We start from the raw sequence: 17,762 nt of genomic DNA on the forward strand, positions 1-17,762 counted from the left end.
TCAGAGAAAGTCACAATGCTCCAGGCAGAATCCACAGAGATCCACACCCGGGGGAATGGGATCGGATCCAAAAAAAGTCCCCAATCTCATGCAGGTACAACACTTTCTCTTGTGGCAATGTAAGCTGGCCTCCCGCGGGTGCAAGAAACAGTCCAACACATTCAGAGTGATTCTGAGACAGTGGGATCAGCTTGAGATGTGGGAAAATGTGCTTTACCATCAGGCGTGGATTCCTACCAAACAGCGGGCATACTATAGTTTATGGTCCCCCAGTCACACATTCTTCAAATCTAACAGGTGCTACATGCTGCGAGTGGGCACTTCCAAACCAACCAAACGGAATCCTTGGGCAGGAGGTACATCTTTTGCCCATGGCTGGCAGACTGGGTCCAGAAGGCATGTCGGGAGTGTGAATCCTGTTCCGTACATAAGGCCCCTCCTGAAAAGACGACATCCATGGCTACTACCAATTCGGAGCCCTTTGAAATGGTCACCATAGACTTCTTGATAATATCCAGCTCCCCCTCAGGGTATCACTATACCCTTATTTTTGTTGACCACTTCCACAAGTTTGCAGTGGTAGTCCCCACAAAGGACCTGGCAGCCCCAACAACAGCTAAACTGTTTTGGGATAATGTAATCCAGCCATAGGGCTGTCCCAAATTTATACTGTTGGACCAAGGCCCAAACTTTTAGTCACTGATTATGTCCAAGCTGTGCCGCCTCAGTGGTATCCAGAAGTCGCATACCACTCCTTACCACACACAACTTGAGCTTGCTAATGGTTCAATCACATCCTTCTGGGCATGCTACTGACTCTTGAACAAGGGGCATCGAGGTAGATGGCACCAACATGTGGGGTCTGTGGTGTGGGCCTACAACAACAAGGTACACTGGGCCACAGGTTACATGGCTTTCTTGATGTGCAGGTGCTATGGCCGGTTACCGGTGGACCTCCTACTGGGCTCCCTAGAGAATTTGATCCACCGCATGCCCAGCACGGCCAAAACCTGGGTGCAGGAACATTCTAATCGGATACAGAAAGCCAAGCAGGTGTTGCTGGATAGACACAAGGATTTGGGTGAGGGCTCTGCTGAAGTTGCGACTGGGAGACTGAGTGTTTATAAAGAATACCAAAAGCGAAAGAGGCAGTAAATTGGATCCCAAGTGGGAACGCACTCCCTATTGGGTTAAGAAGCAGCCCTCTCCTCCAACTCCAGTTTATGACGTGATCTCATGGCCCTGCACTTTCCCTACTCATCTGAAACCTCTCCCTGATGATAGACACTGTCCCTGACAGACGGGTGACCTGTCCCTACTCTAGCGACATGCAAAATGTGTGCTATTTCACATATGGCTATTCGCGTGTGGTTATTAAATGGCAACAACATTTCAAACAACATAATCAGAGGCTTCCATGGGCATCCCACAGATTTGGTACATAATGTACATACTTACATTGGTCCAAGCTGGCCCATTATAACTATGCAAAAATTGCCATACCTGGAATTTAACTTTAAGTTTTAAAGTACCAAAATCTTACTGGATTTAATTAGGTGTGGTCCTCAGCAGACATAATGTGCCTCCCTTGAAAATTCAGTCACACTTCAGCCCACTGTTTCTTTCACCTGAGTTTGACATGCCTGATCTATTGCCTATATATGGCCATACATTGGATACAGAGGTTATTATTTCTTTACTTTGTACATTTAATATAATGAGGAAACCTTGACTGATTAGAACTTACCATTGCATCTTCAATATTTCCTTGTTTTATATTGATGTTCAACCCTTCCTTAGTGGTCACCATTTGATCGTTGGCTTTGTTCATAGTTTCCCCTTCCTTAGGAGTCTTCTTCTTCTTCTGCTTTTTAATGCCATGTTTGGAAAAAACCTGGACATGTTTTTCTTCAAACTCTTCATTCACAAATTCCGTGATAGTCTTTAAAATACCTTCATCACTGTCCACAAGATGGATGTTTTTAATGGTGTTGGCTCCTTCTTGGTTTTCTGTGTAAGATTTTATGGATTTTACAATGTTATGAGCACACAGATCCAAGGGACACTCAGCAGTAACAAAGTCACCAATAGAAAGTGCAACGGAGCTTTGACCATTTTTTTCAGCTATCTTCAAGCTCTCGGTTATCACTTTCCGTAGAAGACGCTCACAGTTTGAATTTCCTTTTTTATCCAATTTGGGTGCAATTGCATGAATTACCTTCTTACACGGTAAATTACTCACATCTGTCATGACACACTCTCCCGGCTTCAGCTCCCCTTCTTTCCGAAGACCGGGTCCTGCAGCTTTCGCCAAAACCAGTGCTGGTCCCCCAGTAGTCTTTAAATTCTTATTAGAGGCAATTATTATGGCATCCGCATTTTGTTGGCACAGGTCCCCTTTATATATAACCATTGTGGCTCCATTCTGGAGGCTGACTTGGCAATGGGGTTCGTTTAGATTAGAAATTCTTTCATCTATCTCCTTCTGTAAGTGTATCACACAGTTGTATGTGTTCCATACTGTAGTAACATACATGTCTTCATTTTCAATAAAGAATTTTTTGACCCCAGGTTTATCAATGTATAAGGTGTCAGGATAGATTTTGGAAATCATTTTTCCTATGCTGGTTTCTGCCTCCTCTACATAGAACTTTAGGCCAGACAAGGAGATAAAGTTCTGTTTCTTCACAACCTTCACATTCTTTATTATTCCATTCCATTCCTGCATCATTTTTTCCTCCATAAACTGCAACACTGCCTTTGACTTCAGCTTGATGTCCTTCTCCACCAAAGTGTTTTTCCCTACAAAGTCATGGATCTGCTGGTAGGTTTCTTTTGCAGGTGAGAAAAGACCAGTGATCACCACCTCAGCTCCATCCCCCAAAGGGAACTCATCTATGGAAACTATCATCCCATCAGCATTAAACTTCTCCTTTAGGGAGCTCTTCAGATTTCTCCACCCCAGATTCTGAGTGACACTTTTATCCTCAACAGAAATCCACTTACAGAACAATTCCTTCTTCACAGCTTCTTCACCATTTCTCAGATCCTTATCGGTGTAACCAGTTAACATTACTTCATTATCTTCCACCTGAAAAGCTGCTTTTATGTTGTTTTTAATCAGAAGACTACATGACAATTCTCCATTGTCCACTTCTTTCAGAAACTTGATGAGGTGTGGATCGAGGGGAACGGATTGGGACTTCAGGCTTTGCTTCGTATTGAGAATTTCACATTTGGCAGTGAGCACTTCATTTTCTGGCCCATAGAGTTTGACGGCCTTAGCAGTTCCATCATAACTAATCTTCACATGTGGAGAATCTTCCAGGATGCTTTTCTCCAAACCATGTGCCAACATTAATTTATAAGCATTGAGTTCAAGAGGCACCTCATATTCCACTCTGCTCAGCTGTCTAGTGGTTTCTTCTAACAGTTTTCTAAATATTGGCTCAATCGTCTCAACATCTTCTGAAATACCCACAATGAAAACCTTCTCTGCAGCTAAGTCTGGTTTTATGAGGACTCCATCATATGATGAACTAGACATCTTTTCTTTGATGGCTTCCCACACTGATGGCTTCAGGTCACACTCTGCGGCTTTATACTTTGAAATAAAAGCTTTAAACTTTCTGTGGACGTTATCACTCCATGTTGGAATGATCTTTACTAAGGTTTGGAGATGACTGGAGAGGGTACTGGGCAAAGACAGTTTGATGACAGGAGTGGGGTGGTCTACATTCGGCCATGTGATATCACAGGAAACATCTGCCACTGCTTTTTCAGCATTTAGTTTTATCTGTTCATCCTTCAAAATAAATGCCAGTATATGTGGACTGATGGGGATTTCTACCGAATCGGGTATTTCTATATGAGGTCCATCCTTTCCATACAAGCAATGTCCAATGGATGGGTAATATGGGTACACTGATATTGTGTTATTGTTTAGCACATGCCGCTTTCTCATCACCGTGTTTAGAACTGTAATAAAAGAAATATAGTGCTTGTTAGTTAGAAGATATGGAAGGTAGCAGAAAGCAGAGATACATCAGAATTAGTGATTGTCTTCATGTCAACAAATAGAATATAATTAATAATACTCTATAGCATCATTTTTGTAGTAAACAACCAGCTGTAAATAAAGAAGGTGGTATTGTAATGATTATGCTTTTAGTACTATTTTGGAACAGTAATATAAAGTCGAATACAGTAAAACACTTTCCGTTTTCTATAAAACCTTTACCATGGCAGCTCTGGCAGGTTAGATTCAGAATAAAGGAGTATGGGGGGATAAGTGTGAGACACCTATGACCCTACTTTTGCCCCCCCCTATCACCTGTTCCTTTTTCCCCTTCTTTTTCCGCTATCTTTTCCTTTTCCCATCCTCCCCATCCCCTTATGATCAGTCACCTTATATTCATCTTAGCCTCTTTTTAAATATAATTGCCAATTTCACCATAAATACTCAACATGCCATCAATATATAGGAACATATGCTAGGGGTACGCGGAGTTAATCCCCATGGGCTCCCCAGGCTTAATCGCCAACTTTTTACAGATGAATCTTGAATTATTTATTTATAGCTTTTTATGTTTCTCACATGCTTCAAATTTATGCAAACTCCTAAAGTATAGGCTATATGTACACTTTGACTCAGATGCTCGCCCTCTTTTTCTCACCCCCCCCCTACTTTGTCATGGTGCATACAACAAGCTTTATCATAATCTAGTCGGCAGACTTAATAAATTATCATTAAAAGAGATTAAAATTAGATGTGATATCGTTAGAAAGGGGCATTGCTAGGTCTACAAAAGATCTGGGGCTAGAGCCCATAGCAGCGTAGTAAAGAAAGTCATACGCTTGGGCGGGCATACACATGTATATACAGTAATATACGTGTGTGTATATATATCCCCAGAGAGCCCCCCACTTACATCAGGGTCCCCAGAGAGCCCCCTATACATCAGGGTCCCTAGAGAGCACCCCCTTACATCAGGATCCCCAGAGAGCCTCCTCCTTACATCAGAGTCCCCAGAGAGCATTCCCCTTGCATCAGGGTCCCCAGAGAGCCCCCCTTGCCTTAGGGTCCCCAGAGAGCCTCCCCCTTAAATCAGGGTCCCCAGATAGCCTCCCCCTTAAAATCAGGGTCCCCAGAGAGCCTCTCATTTGCATCAGGGTCCCCAGAGAGCCCCCCCACTTACATCAGGGTCCCCAGAGAGCCTCCCCTCCCCTTGGGGACCCCTGCAGAGACTCGGGGCTATGGACCCCAGATTCGGGGCTATAGCCCCAAAAGCCACCCCCTAGCGATGCCACTGTCGTTAGATAACAGTGTTGGAGTATCCAATTAATTTTTCATAATTTCAATATGAATTATTGTGTTAATAACTTGCTTGTATAGCATTACAGTATATATATATAATTTGTGCTAAAATCCGAGGCCCTGATGAAGCGGGTCATCCCGCGAAACACGTAGGCCATTTTTTTGGATTTCTTCCACCAGGATAACAACAACCTGGGCAACCTAACTGTAAATGTGATTTTAACCAGTTCTGTCTTCAATTTTTTTTAAAAAAAAACAAACTATCTGTATGTGTAGAATAAACACTTGCTCCTTTTTAATTTTCAATGGTGTCTGTATTTATTAGACCCTACAAGGTACATGTAAAGTCCCACCTGATTTTGTTCTAATATAGTATATATTACTATAGATTTAGGTGACTTTTCCAGTAATATTCTGGAGAAGTTAAGAGAAATTTATGTAGCACTCCTCCTTGCCCAGGGGCAGGGAAAACATGCCTCCAATGCAGGAAGAAGGCTGACATTATCCCAGGGTGGACCCATGCCCACAGTGGAGACAGTCACAACAATGACGGTTACCAATCAATTTGGACTTTTTCAAGTTTTATTGCTTTAACTCACAGGGAGAGACGGTCATAGGTCTCCTCAGGCAACAGGGCTCCAGACTCGACCAGACTTCTGCTCTATTCAACGGAGTGCCAGAATCCAGAAGACTGGACACCAATCCCCCTCCAGTAAGACTTACATTCTCTGGCTCTCTACCTTGAGTACTGTACCCTCCTCGACTACGCAGAGCAGCTTGAGGGTTCTGAGCTAGGCCTCAACCAGGCTCTTGAATACTCAGCACAAATTTTTATTGCATAGGGCAGGGTTTCTCAACCAGGGTTTCATGAAACCCTTGGGTTCCTTCAGAGGTTGCTAGGGGTTCCTTGAGCAATGAGCAATTTCTGCCTCTCAGATACGTTCCCACTGACATCATTGATCTTTTTAGCTATCTGTAAGGGGGAAATTCTTCCCAATGACCATGTTAGCAGCATTCTTCCTCAATCAGGGTTCCAAAGAAACCTAAGCTTACTCCAGAGGTTGCTAGGAGTTCCTTGGGCAATGAGAAAATTCTGCCTCTAAGAGCCATTACTACTGACACTATTGATCTTTTTAGATGTCTGTAAGGCAGTAATTCTTCCCAATGACCACAGCTGTAAGGAGCACTCTTCCCACTGTCCACATACAGTATGTATCATGAGTTGTAGATATAGTAGCTTTTAGCAGGGGTTCCCTGAGACCGGAAAGTTATTTCAAGGGTTCATCTGTGTTGAAAAGATTGCGCAAGGCTGACTTAGGGTGACAATATACAGCATCAGTTCCATCTCCTCCTGCCCCAGACATTAACATCCACTACCCCCAGTGCCATCAGCATCTATCCCTCTCACCTCCTGCTTGGTGAAATGTGACCAGCGCGGCTCCTTCATCTGATAACATCTCCATATCTTCTACACGCCCTCCTCCGTTCTTTGCGCTCTCGAAGTAAAGTGTGACCATGTCCTCCGGGGTACTGGGGTGGATCCCCTCCACTCGGACACTTCTGGTTTCTTCCAGACTCTTTGCTATAATTTTCTGCCGTTTTACTCTTGAGCTCCCAGAGAACTTTCCAATGAAATCATCAATATCTGTGAATGGAGACATTACATCCCAGTGAATAAGTGGATACATACATCTTCCCAGTCCAGCCTGGCAGTCTGGCTCTGCTGCCATTTACTGAAAGAGTATGTAACCATTGGTTACATTTATTTGCTAATTGCATTCTCCAGAATTGTTACATTGTCTCTCTTGTTACAAAGACATATGGGTGTCCTATGCTCATCAGCTCCATCTAGTGGCCAGAATTACAGAAATCTCAAGCAGTGCAGAGTTCTCCACTCCTGGACTACAGAACATCTCCCCCGATCACCATTTGCATCATTTGGGGGGTGGGGGGTTGGCCCCATAGTCCAGCAGAGGAGAAATGTACAGGTGCAAGTACTGGGGATTTTTATTTTTTCCTGACATACACTTTAATATTTTACTTACTTTTTCTATCCAGCATGAAATTTGCTTTCTAAAGCCTTGGATAGGTCCCATTACTAGACCATATAGGTATCATAAAATGGACAAAGAACATCACCCTCCCATCTATACTCATGCATACCACCTGCCTGGATTGGCACTGATTGGTTGTCAGTTGTAGCGATACGTCAATAGTGATTTCCAGTATATAATGCTGATACTATTTCTGAGAACCACAAACAGCCCCACAGGGCCAGGCTAGGTGGAAGCCAGCATACCTATCACAGGGTTTTGGGAGTAAGCCGGAGCAAATCTACACAAGATGGAGAGTAAAATCCACATCTGTACAGGAAGAATGCTTGGGGGAGAATCTAACCCAAAATGTTAGCTTGGCAAGTCAAGATTACCACCAACATTGCCACTGGTAGTATGCATTGCTTTATCATCATTGGCATATTATGTATCGATGGCTCCATGAGTACCTGCTATGTGCATCTTGACAAGACTAACTAGTGTGTTAAAGAGACCAGTTCACAGGAGGGTCCTTCTCCAAATGTTGGCCCTGCAACTCCCCTCACATCAAGTCAGTCTGATTAATGTGAAATTAAGGAAAAAGATAAATATTCCTGCAGTCCATACCAACCAATCACATATCATCTTTCACATCTAAACCCGCACTAAGAAGATAAAATATGGAATTTGATAAGTTATGGACAGTAGGGCCATTTTTGTTGTTCATGAACAGTACTCAGGAAATCATTGTCTTTGTCGGTTGTCTGACCTATATCACATGTGAAGGTGATGACGGCAGATTGGATCTCCGGAATATTCTCTATGTAGAAGTCCGTGTCCATGGATCTGTCACTGATATTCCCCACCAGGAGGTTTAACATCTCCGGAGTGCAGCTGTCTGGGATGTTCTCAATCAGAACTGAAGTGGACAAACGGCTGGGTAACACCTCTTCTTTCTCTGGAGTTGGTTTCCCTGTGCCTAAAAGTGGAAAGAATTATAAGACTGCATTAAAATTTGGACATATTATTGCTCTATCCCAAATATTTACAACCATCCATACTTATCTTTCCCATTATGTCTATATAAATCCCAACAATAGGTCTCAGTAATGTCCTCCTTCCTCCTCTAGAACATGCTCAGCTTTGTCTGTAATTCCCATCAGAACAGTTGACAGTTGGTTTTATCTTTCTGTAGGTGCATTTTCTGCCTGACATTTTTTTTAACAACCCCCTTCACTCTGGCTGTATGTGGACAGCTCAGAAATATTGTCAATTTGCCATTTCCACTGTTGCTTGAAATTGAAGGGCACCGTCACCATTGCTGATAATTGGGGACGAGTGATAACCTAGAATGACTTCTTATACCATCTCTATGCTGATGGCACTCAAATCTGACATATCAGTCTGGAGGTCACGCCACTTCCTAAAACTCAATCTTTCTAAAAACGAGTTCGCAATATTTCCTCTCAATCCCCCCCCCCATCCCCCTCCTCCAAGATTTTCATCAAGATCTATAACACAACTATCAGTCTCTTATCTGATGTCAGGATGTTTGGTTTAACCCTGGACTCTGACCTCTCCTTCCAGCCTCACATTCAGTCAATGTTCAAATCCTGCCACCTTAACCTCCATAACCTCCAAAAATACACTCCTTCCTAACCCAGTGGTCATCAACCCTGTCCTCAGGGCCCACTAACAGGCCAGGTTTGCAAGATAACTGAAATAATTCACAGGCGATATCATTTGCTACTCAGTGATTGCAGTATTCTAGTCTGCATCTCCCCAAGGTAATACATAAAACCTGGCCTGTTAGTGGGCCCTGAGGACAGGGTTGATGACCACTGTCCTAACCAACTACCCCACCAATAAGCTCATCTACTCTCATGTTATCTCTCACCTTTTCTATTGCAAATCCCTCCTTGCTGGCCTCCCTCTACACAGGCTATCCCACTCTCAGTCCATCATGAATTCTGCTGTCAGACTCACTCATTTCCTCACCAACCATTCAGTGTCTGCCAGTCCCTCCACTGGCTTTCCCTCACCCAGCTAATAAAATTAAAAATCCCTCCCAAGACCTCCTGCTTTCTAGATCCCCCATCACCTCCTCCTATGCTTGCCCTCAGGACTTTTCCAGAGTCTCTTCCATCTTCTGGAGCTCCCTACCCTAATTTGTCTGCCTTTAGTGGATACTTGAAAACTCATCTCTTTAGGGAAGCCTATCCTGCCATCTAAAAACTGAACTTTTACTTCCACTATTCCTGACAGAATATTCTACAAGGGTTATTATTTCACACAGTCGGATTTTCCTTAGAAAAGAAGAAGAGGTTTATCAAAAAGAGCTTCTGGGGGGGACTTTTGGTTGTTGTCTCTAATGTGCCAGGACCCACCATGGCACTTGGCCAATGGACATAAGTGGCGCACAAGATGAGTGGCCAACCATCCATTTGCAGGAACACAGAATTATTTTGTGTATTTGTAAAGTACATCATTGATCATAAACTGTCCATAAAAGGCCATAAAATTGCTACTTGTTCTTTGGCTGCCATACACATCATCGTATACCTTCCCATCATTCCAAGGTACAGAAGATACAGATGGTGACATAGACCTCTGGTCTCCTCCATCACCTCGCTCTGGTCACAGATAGGTTATGTATGGGAGGGAGGGAGAGGGGCCTAGTGGCTGCCCACAGTGCCTTCAGTACAGGGAAGGAATGGTTGGGGGTTCATGAGACATACTGGGCTGCCTTTCTACTGTGATTATCACCTGAATATTGCAACAAATGATCACATTATAATGAATGAGGTATTGTAACATTTACACATTTATTTCTGATACATTGTCCTAATTGCCAGTGTGTTGACTTCATATTGCCCTATTTCTCAGTGTTTGTGTTGGTGACCATACTACCCTCCAAAGGACTGTCTTTAATTTGTGTGCATACCGTAGTGTTACTATATGTAGCATTCTCCTAGATAGGTGCTCGCTAGGTTAGGTACATTTAATTCTTTAGCTCCTCTGTAATCAGCTTTTGATTGCTTTGGGCTGCTCTGAGTTTCACTGGTTGTGGGATTGACTGCTTCCCCCTGCCTTCTGAATGGTTCTGGAATGTAGTGGGCTGGGAAAGTCAAATTTCCAGCCTATTTATGTGGTATCAGCCAATCCCTGGGAGAGGGTACCCAGTAGGTGGCTGGGAAAGAGCAAAAATAGTCTGAGGCCTGGAACAGCAGGGTTCTATTCTAGGAGAAGGAGATATCAGTCTGAAGGGCTGCTGCCCTTCTGGGCAATGTAGCTGTTTTTTTGTTTCATTTGCTCATCGAGGTCCCAGCTGTGTTAGATGGGGGGGGGGGCTATTCCACTGAACTTTGCTGGAGGTGATTGAGGGATTTATCTGGGGATCTGGTCTGAAGTGTCCACTGGACACATGTATGGTTGATATTGGAAGGAGGCACTCAAATATCCAGGGACACTAGTGAGTACAGAGTAATGTATGAGAAATCCCAGCGACTATACGCTGCTGCGATCCCTCTTGCATCAGTGCTGCACCCATGTTAAAAGTTGGACATTTCTTATGGGGTCCCTGGGTGGCTTAAGTTGCTACTTTACAATGCTAGAGTATCCCACAGTTACCTTACACCACATCCAAGTTCAAGTTTCAATAAAGCATAACAAAAAAAAAAACCTCTAGACTATTTACTAAGCCAGAAGAATGGCTGAGATGGTGTGCCTGACTGCAGATACACTAGCTTGGGAAAGAATCTTGGGACTACTCGCTGGGCCTTTTTGGGAGTGAGCATTATACATGGATCAGCCTTCATTAACCCAAGGAAGGGCTTCCTTGCGCTGGTGGTCAATGGAAAGCATGAGTGGTGTTAGTGTCAGAACTATATGGGCACTATCGGGTGGGAGATCAATCCATCACTACTCAAACTCAAGGAACCCCTAGCAACCTCTGGAGGAACCCTGGTAGAGAAAGGCTTCTATAGACACTTTCCTCTGGAGGCTTATATGTTTCGGTTTACGCCTCTGTAAACTCAATATTGTTCAGTTACCTGGGAGGTTCTGGCTCTTCTCGGTTTTAGAAGCCTGCAAAAAAAAAACACCAAATCACAATCATGGCATTTGTGTGTATATCTTCTAGTTTATCTTCTAGTTTTATTTCCCAAACCTGGAGCCTTCTTGGGGGTCCAATATAGGTTATTAGAAATTAAGTTTACACTTCTGGGGGTTGGGGTCCACAACCCATCCACTGAGAGCTCTATGTATGAAGTATTTGACCAAAGAACATTTGTTCTCAACAAACAATTTATATTGTGATGATTAGGGATGAGCCGAACACCCCCCGGTTCGGTTCGCACCAGAACCTGCGAACGGACCGAAAGTTCGCACGAACGTTAGAACCCCATTGACGTCTATGGGACTCGAACGTTCGAAATCAAAAGTGCTCATTTTAAAGGCTAATTTGCATGGTATTGTCCTAAAAAGGGTTTGGGGACCCGGGTCCTACCCCAGGGGACATGTATCAATGCAAAAAAAACTTTTAAAAATGGCCGTTTTTTCGGGAGCAGTGATTTTAATGATGCTTAAAGTAAAAAAAAAAAAAGTGAAATATTCCTTTAAATATCGTACCTGAGGGGTGTCTATAGTATGCCTGTAAAGTGACGCGTGTTTCCCGTGTTTAGAACAGTCCCTGCACCAAATGTCATTTTTAAAGGAAAAAATCTCATTTAAAACTGCTTGTCGGGTCCTGGCAATATGGATGAAAATCAGTGAGACAAACGGCATGGGTACCCCCCAGTCCATTACCAGGCCCTTTGGGTCTTGTATGGATATTAAGGGGAACCCCGCACCCAAATTAAAATAAGGAAAGGTGTGGGGCCACCAGGCCCTATATACTCTGAACAGCAGTATACAGGCTGTAGGTTTGTTGTTAAGTAGAATCTCTTTGTAATTTTGAACGGGTACATTTTTAACGTGTTTAGCTCCAGCCAAAAAATCTTTTTTAAGCTTTTTGGAAAACATAGGGAAGGGTTATCACCCCTGTGACATTTGTTTTGTTGTCTTTCCTCCTCTTCAGAAGATTTCACCTCACTTTTTGTCCCAATGGATTGGAAAGCATCAGTGGAAAGGAGAAATGTTTTTCCCATATTAACTCTTACAGGAGAGAATTTCCCTTCCTAGGGGTAGATTTATTCTCACTTCCTGTTGTCTCCTTCCGTTTGCAAGTAGGAGTCGTTTGTAAGTTAGTTGTTTGAAAGTAGGGTCCTGCCCTATATACTCAGCAGAAATTTGGGCCTTAGGTGTTGCTGTGGCCACAACACTGTAAGCCCTCACAGGGCTCTGCTGTGAAATATTAGATCAAGAATTGTAATTACACGCCCCTGTTGAACAGGAGCTGAAAAATTAGGCCTTAGGCACTGGTGCTGGTGCCACAACACTGCAACCCCTCACAGACACTCTAGTTGGAATGCAGGAACGAGCCCTGCTGCAAAGTATTGCATCAAAAATTGTAATTACACGCCCCTGTTAAACAAGGGCTGAAAAATTGGGCCTTAGGCACTGGTGCTGGTGCCACAACACTGCAACCCCTCACAGACACTCTAGTTGGAATGCAGGAACGAGCCCTGCTGCAAAGTATTACATCAAAAATCGTAATTACACGCCCCTGTTAAACAGGGGCTGAAAAATTGTGCCTTAGGCACTGGTGGTGGCGCCCAGAACCAAAAATGCTCTTACAAGCTATCAGCGTGATGATTGAGGAGGAAGAGGATAATTACTCAGGAATAGTCACTCAGCATCAGCATAGGCAGTCTTTGAAGGGATCTGAGATTTCAAAAAAAATTATTCGGTTACATCAGCATCAGGTGCTTGGTAGCTGGTGGTGATCCAAGACTCATTCATTTTTATGAAGGTCAGTCGATCGACCGAGTCAGTGGACAGACGCACCCTGTGATCGGTTACCACGCCTCCAGCAGCACTGAATGTGCGTTCCGAAAGAACGCTGGATGCAGGACAGGCCAGTAGCTCAATTGCATACTGTGCAAGCTCTGGCCAGTGATCCATCCTCAAGACCCAGTAACCCAGAGGATTTTCGGTGGGAAAGGTGTCCAAGTCTGATCTTGCCCCTAGGTATTCCTGCACCATGTAAAACAGACGCTGGCGATGGTTGCTGGAACCGATCATACCTTGGGGCTGCGGACCAAAAAATTGTCTGAACGCATCGGTCAGACGGCCACCTTCTCCACCGCTCCTTCTTTGACTGACCGAAGCCTCAGCAACACGTTGTCCAGAAACAGGAGTTTGTAACCTCCCAGTCTCTGGGAACGCGTTGCACAGACCTTTCTGCAAGGCCTCCCGAAGATGTTTCATCCTCTGCTCCCTCTGCGATGGCAAGATAAGGTCCGCAACCTTACCCTTGTAACGTGGATCAAGGAGGGTTGCCAGCCAGTATTGGTCCTTCTCCTTGATACCACGAATACGAGGATCCTTACGCAGGCTTTGCAGGATCAGGGAGGCCATGCAGCGTAGGTTTGCTGAGGCATTCGGTCCGGAGTCCTCTGGGTCACTAAGGACGACATGGTCCGCAGCCACCTCCTCCCAGCCACGTACAAGTCCATGTGTTTCTTGGGACTGATCCCTTAAAGACTGCTGCTGATGCTGAGTGCCAGGTTCCACCTCCATACTGACACAATCTTCCTCCTCCTCCTCCTCCTCTTCCTCCTCGTCCTCTTCCTGTGTGATCGGCGGGCACGCAGGAACACTGTCTGGATAAAGGGGGCCTTGAGAGCTAAGGAAGTCCTCCTCTTCCTGCCTCTGTTCTGCCTCAAGTGCCCTGTCCATTATTCCACGCAGCGTGTGCTCCAACAGGTGGACAAGGGGGACAGTGTCACTGATGCATGCACTGTCACTGCTCACCATCCTCGTGGCCTTCTCAAATGGTGACAGGACAGTGCATGCATCCCTGATCATGGCCCACTGGCGTGGGGAAAAAAAAACAAGCTCCCCTGACCCTGTCCTGGTGCCATAGTCGCACAGGTACTCATTGATGGCCCTCTGCTGCGTGTGCAGCCGCTGCAGCATGGCCAACGTTGAGTTCCACCTGGTGGGCATGTCACAGATTAGGCGGTTCTTGGGCAGGTTAAACTCCTTTTGGAGGTCCGTCAGCCGAGCACTGGCATTATATGACCGGCGGAAATGCACACAGACTTTCCTGGCCTGCCTCAGGACATCCTGTAAGCCCGGGTACCTGCCCAAGAACCGCTGCACCACCAAGTTAAGGACGTGAGCCAAACAGGGCACATGGGTCATTTGTCCCTGTCGGAGGGCAGAGAGGAGGTTGGTGCCATTGTCGCAAACCACCATTCCTGCCTTAAGTTGGCGTGGCGTCAACCACCTCTGAACCTGCCCCTGCAGAGCTGACAGAACCTCTGCCCCAGTGTGGCTCCTGTCCCCCAAGCACACCAGCTCAAGCACCGCATGGCATCTTTTGGCCTGCGTACTTGCGTAGCCCCTTGAACGACTACGGAGCACCGCTGGTTCCGAGGAAGAGGCCATGGAGGAAGAAGAAGAGGAGGGGGTGGAGGAGAGAGGTGTGTCACAATCATTAGCATTTTGGAGGCGTGGTGGCGGAACAACCTCCAACACTACTGCACCTTGTCCTGCATCCTTCCCAGCTGCCAGCAGAGTCACCCAATGCGCCGTGAAACTTAGGTAATGTCCCTGTCCATGCCTGCTGGACCATGAGTCAGCGGTAATATGCACCTTACCGCTGACCGCCCTGTCCAGCGAGGCATGGACATTGCCTTCCACATGCTGGTAGAGAGCCGGAATCGCCTTCCGTGAGAAAAAGTGGCGTTTGGGTACCTGCCACTGAGGAACTGCACATTCCACAAACTCACGGAAGGGGGCAGAGTCTACCAACTGAAAAGGCAGCAGTTGAAGTGCTAGCAATTTTGCCAAGCTAGCATTCAACCGCTGGGCATGTGGATGGCTGGGAGCAAACTTCTTTCGGCGGTGCAGCAGCTGGGGCAGGGAAATTTGCCTGGTACAATCTGACGTCGGTGTACCAAAATCAGATTGCCCACAAGTACGTGGCTGTGACACACCTAATTCTACACCTTCATTCCTCTCAGTGCAGGTCTCAGAGAGGACTGAAGGTCTAGTGGGGTTGGAAATCTCAGCTGATGAGGAGCAAGCAGAGGTCCTCTTTGTTCTTTGGTGTGGGTCTTTTAGATACACTTGCCAACGAACTGCATGGCAGGTCAACATATGTCTGGTCAAGCATGTGGTACCCAAGCGGGAGATGTTTTGGCCACGCGAGATACGCTTGAGACATATGTTGCAAATAGCAGCGGTGCGATCTGATGCACTCGTCTCAAAAAAGGCCCACACCAAAGAACTTTTAGAATAACGCGCAGAGACTGCAGCGCCCTGCACATGTGGAGCTTTGGGGTGTGATGCAGTCAATGTGCTGCCCTTAGGCTGGCCCCTGGAGGGCACCCTGCCTCGTTGGTGATGTGCCGCCTCCTCCTCCTCCTCTTCCTCCTCTCTCCTATCAGGCACCCACGTTGAGTCAGTGACCTCATCATCCCCTCCCTCCTCATCACTGGAGCAAACCTGGCAGTATGCTGCAGCAGGGGGAGCATGACTGCCAGATTGCTGTCCTTCTTGGGCACCCCCTCTGTCCGTGCTCGTGTTACTGCCTTCATCGAGCTCAGTATCATCATCAGAGCCTTCCAAACGCTGGGCATCCTCCTGGAGCATGTACCCAACACTGTGGTCAAACAGTTCGAGGGACTCCTCAGGAGGACATGGTGGGGCTAGGGAAGGAGTCACTGATGACATTGAGCCGAGGGAAGAGGCCGCTGCTTTGCCAGACAAAGTACCCTGGGCATGGGTGAGAGAGGATGAGGAGGATGAGGACGGCTTGGTCATCCACTCGACCAAGTCTTCCGCATGTTGCGGCTCAACACGGCCAGCTGCCGAAAAAAAGGCCAAGCGTGTCCCATGGCCACGTGCTGATGAGGATGCACCGTCTCCACGACCAGCACTAGACACAGAGCCTGCTTGCCCTCTCTTATTGGCTTGTGACTGTCTGCCTCTCCTTCTTGGCCTTCCAGACATACTAATGGCCTGTAGCTGCACTAAGCTGGGATATATATATATATATATATATATATATATATATATATATATATATATGTACTGATACTGCAGCTAGCAAAATCAACTGCCTGCCTGTAGTATGAGAACACCACCAACCTTCTACAGGTAGCTTTAGCTGAACACTGTGAGGTGGACGCACCCCACTAACTTGTAGGTTTAGCAGAACACTGTGAGCAAGACGCACTGCACTAACTGTAAATAGTCTAGCTGCCTGACTGTGGTACTAATAGGATCAAAAGAACACCAGCAATTTTCTTTAAAATACTGTAACAAGACAAGCCTGCCTGTCAATAAGAAGATAACAGGAACGGATCTAGCTGAACACTGTGAGCAGGACGCACCCCACTAGCTTGTAGGTTTAGCTGAACACTGTGAGGTGGACGCACCCCACTAACTTGTAGGTTTAGCTGAACACTGTGAGCAGGACGCACCCCACTAACTTGTAGGTTTAGCAGAACACTGTGAGCAGGACGCACTGCACTAACTGTAAATAGTCTAGCTGCCTGACTGTGGTACTAATAGGATCAAAAGAACACCAGCAATTTTCTTCAGGTAGCTGTATTTACTGTAACAAGACAAGCCTGCCTGTCAGTAAGAAGATAACAGAAACGGATCTAGCTGAACACTGTGAGCAGGACGCACCCCACTAGCTTGTAGGTTTAGCTGAACACTGTGAGGTGGACGCACCCCACTAACTTGTAGGTTTAGCTGAACACTGTGAGCAGGACGCACCCCACTAACTTGTAGGTTTAGCAGAACACTGTGAGCAGGATGCACTGCACTAACTGTAAATAGTCTAGCTGCCTGACTGTGGTACTAATAGGATCAAAAGAACACCAGCTATTTTCTTCAGGTAGCTGTATTTACTGTAACAAGACAAGCCTGCCTGTCAGTAAGAAGATAACAGAAATGGATCTAGCTGAACACTGTGAGCAGGACGCACCCCACTAGCTTGTAGGTTTAGCTGAACACTGTGAGCAGGACGCACTGCACTAACTGTAAATAGTCTAGCTGCCTGACTGTGGTACTAATAGGATCAAAAGAACATCAGTAATTTTCTTTAAAATACTGTAACAAGACAAGCCTGCCTGTCAGTAAGAAGATAACAGGAACGGATCTAGCTGAACACTGTGAGCAGGACGCACCCCACTAGCTTGTAGGTTTAGCTGAACACTGTGAGGTGGACGCACCCCACTAACTTGTAGGTTTAGCAGAACACTGTGAGCAGGACGCACTGCACTAACTGT

General features: G+C 45.7%; 1 protein-coding gene across 1 annotated transcript in view; it reads right to left on the reverse strand.

Annotated features, from left to right (window-relative positions):
• The window catches only part of LOC141147295 (protein mono-ADP-ribosyltransferase PARP14-like), a 97,753-nt gene that overhangs the window by 73,155 nt on the left and 6,836 nt on the right, over positions 1-17,762 (reverse strand). The window contains exons 3-6 of the mRNA XM_073634504.1: positions 11,403-11,436; positions 8,120-8,329; positions 6,726-6,962; positions 1,748-3,978 (exon numbers count right to left, since the gene is read on the reverse strand). Coding sequence (XP_073490605.1) covers positions 1,748-3,978; positions 6,726-6,962; positions 8,120-8,329; positions 11,403-11,436 — 2,712 coding nt within the window. The remainder of the gene's footprint in view (positions 1-1,747; positions 3,979-6,725; positions 6,963-8,119; positions 8,330-11,402; positions 11,437-17,762) is intronic.

Source organism: Aquarana catesbeiana, linkage group LG06 (genome assembly GCF_042186555.1).
Source record: "Aquarana catesbeiana isolate 2022-GZ linkage group LG06, ASM4218655v1, whole genome shotgun sequence".
In the NCBI taxonomy this organism is placed as follows: Eukaryota; Metazoa; Chordata; class Amphibia; order Anura; family Ranidae; genus Aquarana; species Aquarana catesbeiana.